This window comes from Zerene cesonia, chromosome 10 (assembly GCF_012273895.1).
Source record: "Zerene cesonia ecotype Mississippi chromosome 10, Zerene_cesonia_1.1, whole genome shotgun sequence".
NCBI classification, from domain to species: domain Eukaryota; kingdom Metazoa; phylum Arthropoda; class Insecta; order Lepidoptera; family Pieridae; genus Zerene; species Zerene cesonia.
Genome location: NC_052111.1, coordinates 5,048,841 through 5,062,541, shown reverse-complemented (window position 1 = coordinate 5,062,541; position 13,701 = coordinate 5,048,841). Strand labels below are relative to the sequence as shown.

Genomic DNA, 13,701 nt, shown 5'->3' with positions numbered 1-13,701 from the left:
AAAGTACGTTTGGAGTCAATAAGATTAAAAATCAAATTTATCTTTGTAAATTTAAATTCTTGAATAATAAAAATATTGTTTTTAGATAAGGTATATATAGTATTTAGAATTCCAATATCTAGGAAAATAAGCCCTCATTTTTTATCATTTTGAATTATCTGTTTGAACAAATTATGGCATTTTCAAAGTACATTAAGTTGAAAGTACTTGTAGGCTTTTATGATTTAGTTATTCAACCAATATCATGTATATATTTATTTTATAAGAATATAATATTTACAATGCTCATATTTTTGCAATTTTATTTCACGTTCCTTACATATCACGAAAATAAAACAACGTGTTACTTTATTTCATGTATATTTGGTATAAAAGTTTCCCAAATTTTAATATAAACGTAATCTTAAACTAATAAAGCTCATTTTGTATTTTAGTTACAGATATAGTTTTTACTAAATACTCATATTTTAGTAAGTAGGTGGAAATACGGCATGCGCCAATCTTACTGTCTAATATTTGTAAAGTTAGAAATCTTATATAAAAGAATAATATTTCTTAACTTGGACGGATATAAATTTGTGCAAACTGTTAGGAATGTCGCTTTAAGTACCTATTTAAAAAAAGTAAATAACAAACTCCAACGTGCCTTATCAAGGCGAGATTCATAAAAGTGAAGAATAAAATTTTGTGTCATGTAAGTTTTGTTTACAATTAAGAATGTATTTTATACATTAACAACAATGACTAAAAATATCTAAGTACATTATTTCCTACCCAATTAACAGTGACGTCTTAACCTTAATCTTAAAGTAAATTTATAACAGAAAAAGAGTAAATTACTTAAAAATATCAGGGAAATTCGTTGAGCTGCAATGAGCGTTACTAGAAGGACACTTTGTAAAAGTTAAGGCACTACATTATAAGAGTCGTTTACTTGTTGATATGCTGGTGGGCCAGGGGCTTGGGGTGTGGCTCTTGCGCTGTATGGAGGAGCTGGAGGAGGTGGCGCCTCCCAACCTCCATCACCTGGATATCCTCCATACCCACTGGCTCCATATGGAGATTCATTTGGTGACATAGTGTCAACTCTCGGCTCATAATTCTGGGCATCATATCCACGGCCGACATTATCATAAGATGGCACGTTTGTATCGTAGTTGCGAGGGGGGGGAGGATCGTATCTATTTGGCTCATTGTACGGTCCAACGACGTCGTGGCCACGTTCCGACTTCATGCTTCTTCGTACAGTTTCATATCTATTTGTCATGATTGGTATAGATTCTGCGGGTGGTGGAGGTAGTTCATAGGTGTCTTGTGAACGTAAGGTGCCATCTCGGTCGGTTGGATGATATGAGTTCGGGCGAGCTGCATGGAAATTCGAATACGATGAATGAGCTGAGGTTGGTCGTGATGGTCTTGGATCCGACGGTAATGACGAATTTGATGCCATATAACCAGCATTTCTGTATGAGCGGCGCGATCTTCGCGTCGACGATCCCGCTGCACCTCTAGATCTTCGTTTCACACGACGTGGTGTCATTGGTTTTAGAGAACTTTCACTCATATTTGTTTCGGTGGGACTTAATTCTATTGTATATACTTGACGACGTGGCAAGGTACCTTTATCTGAAAAGACATGTTTATATTTCTGATTAGTTTCCCCATCTCCTTAAAAACAAAACTCATTACCTGCTAAAAAAGAAGTTCAATAATCTTTTGAAAAGTGATATCTTCTAATGTATACTTCATTAAATGATTTTCCTTCCATCTATGGCTAAATAATATAATTGATTGATTGATTGATTGGTTAGATGTTTATTAAAAGAATACATAGAATACACAACAATTAAACAAAGAAAAATTAACACACAGAGGAAAAAAACAGGACAGAGACAAATGTGCACTTCTTAAAAAGGGTCTTGGCTTAGTATAAATGTCAGACTCAATGGGACTCTGACACTGATATTCTACCAGCACCATTTGAGGGCAGAAAAATAAAAGATACTAAGAAATAATTAAATAAATACAGTTACAATTGAGTGAGAAAAAATAATATAAAATACATGGAATAAAGTGTAGTATACAAATAGGTGAAATAAATGATATAACTTGCTGAAAAAAAAAAAAGGTATGTTACCTGAGGTAGGCTTCTTTTTCTTCATTGAACGGTAAGCAAGAATTATGGCAAGTGGCAAGGCTATAACAGTAAACAGAGCAGCGATAGATGATTGTGCTAATTCAACATGGTGCCACTGAAAGAAACAGCCGTCAACATGAGCTGGTCTCCAGGTCCCGGGCCCATCAACTTCCCCCCACACAGGCTGACAGCCCCATCCATTGCTTTCCCACCAACTGACACTGCCTGTCCCAAGTGATAAAAGACCACTTTCCTACAAACACAAAGGTAATATGAAATTTGAATTGAATAAATAACTTTTATTTAATCATTATTTGTGAGTTTTCAAAAATAATGTCCAAATGATGAATTTTGCCCCAGTATCTTTAGATTCCAAGACTATAGATTAATGTTGAAGGATTTCTAATTAATATTATTTTTTTTAGTTATTGAAGTGAAAGTTTACAATTGTTGTGATTTCAAACCTGATGCAATGGAAAAAAACAACAGATAAGAGACACAAATACAAAAATGTGTAGAATGAAACCAGCAAAGTATGAGACAGTAATATACATACTATTTTATACATATTTATCTGATTCTTTTGCTGATTTACTGAAGTTTCACTTCTGATGTATGTGAATCGCACACACACCTTTTTTTTATAGTTCATATCAGCCATAATAATACCATATAGTTTAGTATTCACTCACTATGAGCTTATTATATATTTATTATAACTGATATGAACTGCTTATTATATATAAACAAAATTTATCAAATACATATGAGATACTTACTCTGTTCAAAGTCCCAAGATTCAGGTAATAACATATCAAAAATGTATTCCAAGTCAACCACATCAAACTCCAAATAGCATACTGAAATTATTTAAATTGAATATCAAAACACCATGTAAAATACCAAATAAATAATCCTAATAAGCCTCTTAAATATTAAATTACTCACGGCAAAAAGATATTTTGTTACATATTGCACTGCTCCAAAAGATCCAAATATTATCAAGAGTATATTAATGAAATTTGATATAATAGGTAACCACATATACCCTAGAAAATCAAATACTTGGCGCTGTATAGTAACAATCTGTAAGAATACACATCATAGGAGAATAGTTTGCTTGGATAGTCAGTCTTTTTAGACAAATGAAAAAAATTAAATACTATTAATAATTTTATAGCACATTACATGAGAAACCGAAAATCAAAGTAGAAAACAAGTCGATTTAGGACATCGATTTACCAAAACACTTACTGCTAGCAATAAGTAATTACGTATTTGTCAATTTATAGAGACATGAGCGTACAAGTTGTTCATATTAAAATTTATAAAACATTAGGAGATATAAATCACACAAAAATAATTACCAGTTCGAGTATACACACGATCAAAAGTACCGTTCTAAGGCTACAAACTGCCATTTTTAAACCTATAAGCTAAACAAGAATGTGTTTACAATAACAAATTCATTTCTTGTTGTAAATTGAAGATCTCCATTTACAAAAGCTAAGAGTCTTCATGATAAATCCAAAACATAAAAGTTTTTATTAGTCACCGTAAGGACAGGCATGTAGACGAAACAAAAGTGCCTTTATCAAAAATTTGAAAGTTCTAATATTGTGACAAATGACAATAGTAAATTGACAGCAATGACACAATTTCATCACTAGAGTATCTTTTTTTTATGTCATAGCGGGCTGACGGGCCTCCGGCTCCCCCACTGACCGAACGAAACACAGTGGCATGCCACTATTTCACGCCGGTTTTCTGTGGGGGTGTTCTCCGGTGCGAGCTGGCCCAATTCGTGCCGAAGCGTGCTCGACTCCCACAATACCATACCATAATCTACCATAGATTATACACTATATTCTAGTAGTAGGGAGGTAGGTATATTCCACGAAATAAATCTTGCGGCGAGGATAGAAACTAAAGACAAATCGACTATTATATTATTATTGTGTTGTGGCCACTGAAGATTGAACCCTATTAAAAATATGACCTCCGATGAAACAAAGGGTTGAATAGTTTCCAACTGCAAATTACATAAAAGAGTTGTGTCATTTTTTCAATCTAAATTTTGTTCACTTAATTTTCTATAGTCTTGCGCAAAATAAATAAATATGTAACTGAAGATACACAAATAAAGAGTTGTATTTTCTATAAACATTTGCACTCTCTATTTTCCTCAATTCTAGGGGTATATGAATAAAATAAAACAGCAGCATTATTTTATTCTATTCATTGATTGGTAGGTAGCTAAAGATTTAATGTTACAACAGTTATTGCATGCGTTTTCACTTTACTTAATTATAAATCTAAACCATCCACGAATCTTCCTGAAGACACGCAAAAATATAGATAAATAATAAATATAAACCAACATGATATATAGAGTAAGTACTAATCTTGGTACCCTTCATACTTAGCGTTAATTGTTAGACACGCAATATGCTTAATTCAAAATTGTTTTATGATAAAATATTTTATCATTTTTATCAAAATAAACGCACCCTATTTTAATATAAACGGTGACTTTGCAGTTTCAGTCTTGCAGTTTTGACATTGACATTAGAACTTGGATCAATAAGCGGAGAGTTTATAAACTGAGCGCTAGCAGCCAGAATCTAGACTTTATCGATTTTAAATTATTCACTAGAAGAAGCGAGCTGCGTATTCGTCACCGTGAAAGTTAAACGTATTATCATATTCTCTCACTCTTCATCTGCCTAGATTGAGGTGTGTATACCAAAGTTGTGCATTAATTAACAATAATATAACTGTAAAAAATTTTTCCCGGTAACCTTAAAAAATTTTCAGACCTAAAACGACATGGCGGCTGAAGCTCTGGTTCCTTTGGAGTCCAATCCTGATGTTATAAATAAGTTCCTTCAGAAGCATGGAGTTCCTACTAAATGGAATATTGTCGATGTTATGGGTTTGGAGCCTGAAATGCTCTCTTGGGTTCCAAGTCCAGTAGTCGCAGTTACCCTTTTGTTCCCAATCTCTGAAGCCTATGAAGAACACAAAAATAAAGAGGAAGCTGAGATTCTATCCAAAGGTCAAGAAGTCTCCAATAATCTATTTTATATGAAACAGAATATAAGTAATGCTTGTGGTACTATTGCAGTCATTCATGCTGTTGCAAATAATACAGATAAGATAGAGATTGCTGATGGTCACTTGAAGACCTTTTTGGATGCTGCAAAGGATTTAGATCCTGCTGCTCGTGGTACTTTGTTTGTCAATAGTGATGGCATTATTAATGCACACAAAGAGCTGGCCCAAGAAGGACAAACTCCAGCTAATCCTGATGAACCTGTAAACCATCATTTTATAACATTTGTACACAAGGATGGAGTATTATATGAACTGGATGGTCGCAAAGCTTTTCCGATTAATCATGGTCCTACAACTGCGGAAAGTTTCTTAGAAGATGCAGCTAAAGTCTGCAAGGAGTTTATGGCTAGAGATCCAAAAGAAGTTAGATTCACAGTGATGGCACTGGCTGCTACCGAGTAATGTCTTTCGACTTTCATATATTATCAATTTTCTTATTAATTAAGTTATTTTTTCTACTTGTGCTTGTAACTGCCAAGCTTTTAGTATTAATTTTGTCTAGCATTTGAATACCAAAATTTATATGCTGTGCAAGCTTACATGTGATATTAAAACGTGATTGTACTTTTCAACTTGTTTTATTCTTAGTTTTGGTTATGTACAGTACAATGATATAAACAAATTTGACAAAATACTCTTAGATAAATATTAAATTTGTCAAATTAAAGAAATGTTAGCCACAAATTAATATTTGCAACACAGCCTATTTAGTTTAAGGTACTATTTTTAATACAGCCCAATTAGAAAAAAACAAAATTGTCATATTCAACTTTTTGGCAAAATTTTACACAATTCTTAACACACATTAATATGAAATATAGAGTAAAGGTGTATCAAAGAAATGAAACATCAACTGGTAATAATATACATAATTTATAATATCACATGATCATACTATTATACTAGATGTATAAGATTTCTAACCTTAATCAATACAAAATATATTAAAATAATATAATAGTAGCTAATAAGTTTCGAGGGCTTCTTTACTAAAATTCTGAATCTTCAGCAGATTTCCTTTTGTAGTTGAACACCCATGACCAACATGATCTTGCTAACTTGGAGCTAATTCATCAGTCATTTTTGATTTATCCAATTAAATAGGTAATAATTTTATCAATAGGTATTATATCTCTGGCTCAGATAGTACTTCTTCCTGGTCCGAGGCATTTATAGAACTATCATCTGTAAAATCAATCAATATTATCAAGCATTCAGTTTTTTAATGGTGCCAGTTTTTATGGTTGTTTAATAAAACAAGTCTCATGACTAGATTTATTTTTATAATTATCCATCAGATTTAAGTTTAGAACCATACTAAGAATAAATTGATTTTTATTAATGTAAAAGAAGGCAACCGAGTGAGGAAAGGGATATGGGGCTCCCCTCCTCGAACATTGCCAGTTTCAAAATACTATTAAAACATCATCAATTTATTAAAAGACAACTCACTTACTTGCAACTATGAATGTATTGTGAGTTAATTTAGGCAGGAACACTGTGAAACTTAATCCTAGTAAGCATGCAGCCCCACAAACAATTGACAATGTATAACGGTAATACATTGCACTAGACTCGTCAGCACTATAAGAGATTTTCAGTATTTTATTAAAAAAGTATTTTATTTCACAATGTATATTTATCATTTAAGTCCTTAACATTTTATTAATCAGCAATAACCAACTCTTTACTGTATCCTTTTAAGTTCAAGTACATAAAAATCCTATCAAAAACTTCTTTACTACCCTTATATGACAAAAAATCAAAAAACTTTCAGAAAATAAAAAAATATATAAATAGAACAAGTTGCAACTTACTATAGCTGTATCAATGCTATTGCAATTCCACAAGAGAGCTTATCTGTAAAACTCATTAAACCATACACAAAAGCAGATCCTTGTGTATTTTCGCCAACTAGGTCAGCTGTTAAAGAAAGACTGGTCACTAACATTTGTGCACCACCAAATCCTGTAAAATATTATATTGAAACATTTATAGTTGTACTTTCAATGTCAAATGTTATCAAAATAATTCATTCTATTGATTTAAAGTTGATAATTAAATATCAAGCATCTTAAGTTCATTTGTAGTTTCAAAGGATACTTATATAGAAAGAGATAACATAATACGTTCATAAGCAAGTTATCAAAGGGCTGATAGACATATATTACTAAACTAAATTATTGTATTTGTTTAAATATTTACAGTAGAAAATGATATTGTATAATGATTGTCCTATAATGTACTAACCTATTAAAACAGCAACAATGTAAATGAAATAGACTTTAAAATTATAGTCAGTGTCAAAGTAAATCCACACATAACCACAAAGGGAAAATGCGGATCCAATAAAATAGCTTAGTTTTCTAGTGATTGATCTTGGCGCCAACCTCTGCACGCCGGCAGCCGCGAGACTCCCGAGGTACATAGCCAATGGGACTACAGCGAGAGAACGAGCAGCTAAGCCCAAAGTGCGGTGCAAATATAAGGGAATCAATACTTGAGAAACATTCACAACAAGCCTTGTACACATATAAACACCAGCTACCTAAAATTTTTAGGGGTTAAGTTGAAAAAACTTGAAACAATGAAAGCAATGCTTGTAATGTAAAAAAAAAATGAGAGCATTATCGTTTGCCTTTCAAAGTTAATTACTACAAATGTTATGTTATGTAAATAACCGGTGCACCTATCACAATATGATTTAAATGTGGACATACACAATTGTTGCATATACAATATATTACACATTAAAAAAATAACAGTTAAGAGTACTATCATTGTATTTTCTTGTGCTTGATTTTACTTGAGTATTATACATTTAGAAATTAAAGTCCCCGTGACCACACTCGCTGTAAAGTGTTCGAAACGTCGGGTTAATAATATCATGAATAAATCGCGTTTAAAATCCGTTAGCCTTTAATTTCTAAAAGTACTATCATTTTCATTCCACATTCCACAAAGATGAAATTAGTATTTGAATATTTTTTGAGTTTACAATCTCATAAATACAAATAATATGCACATGTTACATAAAAAAAATGAAAACTATAGCAATATCAAATTAAATAGTTTAGCCTCACAAACTTTAACAAAAATACCTGATATAACAACCATTTTCCAAAGATGCTACAGTGAAATGTTGCATTTCGAGTGTCCTCTGGTATAGCATACCTAGCTTGCTTTTCTGTTATGGTCAAATGGAACAGTATTGTTGCTACTGTTCCAATGCTCAGAACAATTAACATTATCTCTTGAAATTTCCAGGCATCACTAGGGCCAATTTGCTGAAATAGGAATACATTCATAACAATTTTATATATCAATATATTTGATATGTATAATTTATTTTTACAGTTTTTATTTGCGTATATATAGCCTTTCCAATAAATAGATAATTTAGTTTTAGTATTGCTCATGCAAGACGTTTATAAATAATCACTATATTAGACACTAGCTGTAAACCGCTGCATTACTCCCATCTTACCTAGATATAAAGGAGCCTATCTGCTAATCTAGACTTTAAGCTATGTTTGTACAAAATTTAATATTGATATAATAAGCTGTTTTTATGTGAAAGACTAACAAACATCCACATTTATCCATACTTTTGCATTTATCCATATTATTAGGACTAGGAGACTAATTAATTACGAGTTTATAATACAGTATTGATAATTTTTGAATATTATAATCACAAGTTATCAAGTTACAATAGTACATTAAAATGAGAGACCTGAAGGTCATATAATCTAACTAATAATATAAAGATGGAGAGTTTATTTGTTTAAACTCACTAATCTCATGAACTATGGGACCAATTTCAGTTTTTTTTCATCTTTGGATATGTACAAGATCCCTGATCCTGCTATAGAGTACTAATATGTACTATGGCTTGGACTATTAGCTAAAGATGACATCAATTTTATTTCAATAAAAAAAAAAAAAATATCTTATATCCATATTTTTATACCTTCTTGTCACATTGTCCAGTAAAATGTAGAATAGCCCATGTAATGAGATACACAAATAAGTTTGAGAAAACAGTAAATCCATATCTGAAATCATAAGAAAAGTATATGAATACTAGTGAAATATTGTTTTCCAAAGTGTTTTTCTGTAGATTGTTTAAATGTATCCTTTATGACATTTGGCAAAACATTAAGTATATAAATTTGGTGAAAAATATTTTTCTGAAATGTCTCATAAAAAGATAATTAGAAAATTATGTTAGAATGGAAAAATTTCATCATTCTAATTTAATGATAACACTATTTTTCTAAATCTATTAATTGAACTTTTTTTTGATCACATATGTATAGTAGTTAAAGAAATTAAAACTGATTTTTTATGTTCATGTATTGTAATATGAGATTAATAAATAGAAATCAATCACCATTGAATGCAAAACATTTATACTTAACTTATTGCTGTAAGATGGGTACGAACATGTGGATCTTCAGCTAATTCTGGTATTAAACTTAAATGTGATATTTGCACAGCTGCCCATCCAATTTGAAATATTAAAATAAATGATGCAAAATAATACATCTGTGCCCATTTGTGTGTTAATGAACATCCAATACATTCAGAGAATATAAATGGAAATGATATAAGTACACATGCTGAACCTGAAAAAATTTAAAAATTAATTTACCAGGTAGTGGTTTTATGAGCTCTAATGCAAACCATACATACCAAACAAATGCCAAAGCTTTCTTCTGCCATACCATGCACTAATAGAATTATTTGTGTGATCAGAGTGGTACCCAATGAAAGGGGTGGATACAGCATCGACCACTTGTCCAATCAACATTAAATAACCAGCTTGAGAGGCACTGAATTCAAGCACAAGGTGAAAAAATACTAAAAAGTACGTAAACCATAAACTAGCACATACATCGTTTAATATATGGCCAATTCCATATCCGAGTTGAAGTCTTAAACTCGTCGATATATCAAAAAATTCATTATCCATTGTTTAGGTATTAAATCCACCTTCCAAAATAAAAACGAAAATGAATCAGCGTTAATTTTTACATTAAATAATTAAAACAAAAACCTAACATTTTCACAAAAATATACAACAGGATTGTATAAAAAAATTATTACATAAATAATTCGAAATACTTTCAACAAACTGAATACTTTTAAAAACTAGATAATGTACATTTTTTCATTCAAAATTCTACAATTTACAGGCTAGTTGACAACTATCGGTAATCGGCCACAGATTAAGCATATTAGATCTATCAGCATCACAGATTAAGAGCTAGGCACTTCATCAGCATTCAGCCTGAAATGAGCTGCAAGGGGTAGTATAATAATTATTAACACAATCAGCTGTGTGTAATCCACAAATGATCTACAGCACAGACTAATTCACAGATAAAGGTGGAACCATATTATTATACAACTCTTTGACTACTGCACTCTACAATCACCGTCTAATGATTTCCTTTATAGGTATTTTTTTCTTTGGTATAAATAAATGATCCACAGAGAATAGTTCGCAGCGAATTAGTCAATATCCATACAATCCCAAAAATTCAATCGAATACTTGTTGTTATCATAAAACGTTTACAAAAAAAAATTGTTCTAGACTATTCCAGAAACCGTGTTTCTACTAGCCCTTTGTTGATTGCTCTTAAATCCTCACCCGTGTCTATTCACCTCCTTCAACATTATAATTGAGCCTGTAGGCTGTATATAAATCGTATCTATTCACCTCAAAGTAAAGAATAACGGGATTGTGTTTTAATTATTTTAATGAACCGTACAACTTATGATTACTAAATAATACTAATAAATAAATTAAGCTTAAGATAAATTGAAAAAGCTACAATGTCCAAAAATAATCTTCTTGCAGAACGACACAGCTAGGTGTATATTTAATAAAAGTTTATTTAATTAAGTAAGCAAAAATTCACAATAATTCATCGCAACGTCTTTTTTTGTAATGTTGACTAGTTGACTCTACTGTGTGGGTAGAGGAAAAATGTTAATGATTAGAAGTCTCATAAAATATATTAAAATAGCTGCGCCCCGCGGTTTCACCCGCGTAAGTCCGTATCCCGTAGGAATATCTTGACAAAAAGTTGCCTATATGTTATTCCAGTTGTCCAGCTGTTTGCGTACCAAATTTCATTGTAATCGGTTCAGCAGTTTTTGCGTGAAAGAGCCACACAACACACACACATCCTTACAAACTTTCCCATTTATGATATTAGTAGGATTATAGTAGGAGGATATGCCATGATAGAAATTAACTTAGAAGTCAGAAGCAATAAACAGATTTTTCGGATTTGTGTCTATTCACCCAATACGTCGATTCACCCTGTTTTATTGTATTTATACTCTTTGTCATGCGTGTCACTATATTAATCTGTGGTCACATACAAATGTCAGTTGCGAAAAAGTTGATATAGTTTTTTTTTTCATCGAAATATAAACATAAATAAATCAGTAATAACTGTACATAATGTTTTAGATGTAATTGGATCTAGTTGTGAACTTTTTAGGTTTAACTAAAAAAATGAAGAAAACTTTCTTTTTTTGCATTTACTTATTTTTATCTATCAATATCTTGTGTGTTACCGGTGATGTATTTAAAGAAGAAATTTTCATTAAACCCTTGCCCCCAATGCACTTATATGTTAATTTTCAATTCATCACTCAAATAATTGGTGATGCATGTAAGTTATATTTACACTCATAAAATTAAAACTTGTTTTTCTCCTGTTACTAATTATTGCACATTGTTTATTTTTAGTTGAGCATTCTCATTTAGCGCCACGATCATTGAGAGAAATTATGTCTCATTATCAAGTTGAAGAGTTACATTTAACTTTAACTGAAGGGCAATGGAGACATAAACAGTGGGGATATCCAGTTCTTGATGCAGCACCTGGTGCAGAACTGTATGCATGGTTTTCACCAAATGTTTCAAATGTAGATGAACAATGGAAGAAATTAAGTTCTACATTATCTGGTCTTTTTTGTGCTTCACTAAATTTCATAGACAACCACAATACAATATCACCACAAATGGCCTTGTGGCCTCTAGGAGCCATGTATACTAATGTTAATAGTACATCATACTTGAGATATGCATCACTACCCAGAGAAATAGTATGCACAGAAAACTTAACTCCTTGGAAAAAATTACTACCGTGTGAATCTAGTCATGGATTTGCAGCACTTCTAAATTCAAGGTTAATTCATAACACAAATTATCATTCTATTGGCGTCCATGTAAGAAAAACATGCCAGAATGAAGATTGTACTGATCACAACTTGGAAATAAAACAAACGGTTTCTCTTGTGTATGACTTTAAAATAATAAATAGTGTAAATTGGTCCTTCAAGTTACTATTTGGACAAGGGCTGTTTGGGGCATGTCCCATGTCCACATCAAGCAAAATCTATGTTGATATAACATCAAACTCAACAGTACCATTTAAATTAACACCATTACCACATAATATAGCTCGATCAAGCAGAGGAGGAAGTGAAACTATATTTGCAATATATGATATAAACCATGATACTCCAATGATAAACATTGGTGCAAAATATGGTATAGATAATAAATTTTTATTGCCAGTATCACCACCTCTACATTTTAATAGATATGTGTTGGGATATGGAAAGGAGTTTGGTGGGATAGTAACTGAAATTACAAACACCTATTGGGCACCTATAGATATTGTTTTATTAGAGAATGCCCCATGGTGGCTGCCAATACAATTAAGCACTCTTCGAGTTAATGGAGAGGCCGAAAGCAATTTAGTAATGAAACAGTATTATTCTCCGGGCAGAAGTAGACAGAGGCCATACCATTTGGAATTATTGATTAGATTGCCACCGAAATCTACCACAACAGTGACCATAGATTTTGAATTTGTATTCTTAAAATGGCAAGAATATCCACCTGATGCTAATCACGGATTTTATATAGGCTCTGCTATAATTTCAGCCAATTTACCAACAGCAAAAAATTATACTAGTCTTCCCATAGATGGTGTGACTTTTGATTCTGTCTTTAATGCTTCAAAACCTTGTAAGTATAACATTAACTTCACTAATGTATTTTCTATTATGTTTTGAAATATATAAACTGAATTTTTAAATGTTTCTAGGGTACTCTGCAGTGTTCAGAACCAATGGAGCAATGGTCTCATTACCTACGCCTGATTTTAGTATGCCATATAATGTTATTTGTCTTGCATGTACTGTTGTTGCATTAGCATTTGGCCCTCTTCACAATATTTGCACCAAAGAATTAGTATTAAAACCAACTGGATCGCCTCTATCATTACGCCAAAAAGTTATTAACTTTTTTAAGAAAAAGAAGGATTAGTATTTATTATTTATTTATTATTATTAGTACAGAAAATAAAACACTTTTTACAAAATATTTTGCGCTGTGAAACCTTATGAGGTT

The 13,701-nt window shown here is 31.7% G+C and overlaps 4 protein-coding genes across 5 annotated transcripts; 2 read left to right on the top strand and 2 right to left on the bottom strand.

Annotated features, from left to right (window-relative positions):
- Window positions 1–351: 351 nt before the first annotated feature.
- Window positions 352–3,765, bottom strand: LOC119829594. Its single transcript, XM_038352176.1, has 5 exons — window positions 3,505–3,765; window positions 3,086–3,223; window positions 2,917–2,997; window positions 2,138–2,390; window positions 352–1,626 (listed from the first exon to the last, which is right to left on the bottom strand). Exons 1-5 carry the CDS (start codon window positions 3,556–3,558, stop codon window positions 905–907), a joined length of 1,248 nt encoding a protein of 415 aa, XP_038208104.1. The 5' UTR covers window positions 3,559–3,765; the 3' UTR covers window positions 352–904.
- Window positions 3,766–4,676: 911 nt separating this feature from the next.
- On the top strand, window positions 4,677–5,823 carry LOC119829638 (ubiquitin carboxyl-terminal hydrolase). Its single transcript, XM_038352252.1, has 2 exons — window positions 4,677–4,873; window positions 4,955–5,823. The coding sequence occupies exon 2, from the start codon at window positions 4,967–4,969 to the stop codon at window positions 5,654–5,656; it is 690 nt and encodes a 229-aa protein (XP_038208180.1). The 5' UTR covers window positions 4,677–4,873; window positions 4,955–4,966; the 3' UTR covers window positions 5,657–5,823.
- A 285-nt stretch (window positions 5,824–6,108) lies between these two features.
- LOC119829678 (major facilitator superfamily domain-containing protein 12-like) lies at window positions 6,109–10,572 on the bottom strand. 2 transcript variants are annotated; one of them, XM_038352306.1, is made up of 9 exons: window positions 10,367–10,572; window positions 9,953–10,252; window positions 9,678–9,885; window positions 9,228–9,312; window positions 8,356–8,541; window positions 7,505–7,802; window positions 7,072–7,222; window positions 6,711–6,838; window positions 6,109–6,439 (listed from the first exon to the last, which is right to left on the bottom strand). In XM_038352306.1, the coding sequence occupies exons 2-9, from the start codon at window positions 10,230–10,232 to the stop codon at window positions 6,381–6,383; spliced, it is 1,395 nt and encodes a 464-aa protein (XP_038208234.1). In that variant the 5' UTR covers window positions 10,233–10,252; window positions 10,367–10,572; the 3' UTR covers window positions 6,109–6,380. The 2 variants fall into 2 exon arrangements, with proteins under 2 accessions (XP_038208234.1, XP_038208233.1); XM_038352305.1 differs by having other exon boundaries at window positions 9,953–10,572.
- A 1,073-nt stretch (window positions 10,573–11,645) lies between these two features.
- Window positions 11,646–13,621, top strand: LOC119829592 (GPI transamidase component PIG-T). Its single transcript, XM_038352174.1, has 3 exons — window positions 11,646–11,950; window positions 12,028–13,317; window positions 13,397–13,621. The coding sequence occupies exons 1-3, from the start codon at window positions 11,791–11,793 to the stop codon at window positions 13,615–13,617; spliced, it is 1,671 nt and encodes a 556-aa protein (XP_038208102.1). The 5' UTR covers window positions 11,646–11,790; the 3' UTR covers window positions 13,618–13,621.
- Window positions 13,622–13,701: the final 80 nt, after the last annotated feature.

Excerpts from the sequence above, each read along its gene's own strand:
- LOC119829594 (XM_038352176.1), bottom strand. The coding sequence starts at position 3,558 with ATGGCAGTTTGTAGCCTTAGAACGGTACTTTTGATCGTGTGTATACTC. Across the intron at positions 2,391-2,916 it reads ATCTTGGGACTTTGAACAGA|GAAAGTGGTCTTTTATCACT; the intron begins GTAAGTATCTCA and ends TTGTGTTTGTAG. Across the intron at positions 1,627-2,137 it reads GAAAAAGAAGCCTACCTCAG|ATAAAGGTACCTTGCCACGT; the intron begins GTAACATACCTT and ends ATGTCTTTTCAG.
- LOC119829678 (XM_038352305.1), bottom strand. The coding sequence starts at position 10,232 with ATGGATAATGAATTTTTTGATATATCGACGAGTTTAAGACTTCAACTC. Across the intron at positions 6,839-7,071 it reads ATAGCATTGATACAGCTATA|TGCTGACGAGTCTAGTGCAA; the intron begins GTAAGTTGCAAC and ends AATCTCTTATAG. Across the intron at positions 6,440-6,710 it reads CAATACATTCATAGTTGCAA|ATGATAGTTCTATAAATGCC; the intron begins GTAAGTGAGTTG and ends TTGATTTTACAG.
- LOC119829638 (XM_038352252.1), top strand. The coding sequence starts at position 4,967 with ATGGCGGCTGAAGCTCTGGTTCCTTTGGAGTCCAATCCTGATGTTATA.
- LOC119829592 (XM_038352174.1), top strand. The coding sequence starts at position 11,791 with ATGAAGAAAACTTTCTTTTTTTGCATTTACTTATTTTTATCTATCAAT. Across the intron at positions 11,951-12,027 it reads TCAAATAATTGGTGATGCAT|TTGAGCATTCTCATTTAGCG; the intron begins GTAAGTTATATT and ends GTTTATTTTTAG. Across the intron at positions 13,318-13,396 it reads CTTTAATGCTTCAAAACCTT|GGTACTCTGCAGTGTTCAGA; the intron begins GTAAGTATAACA and ends AAATGTTTCTAG.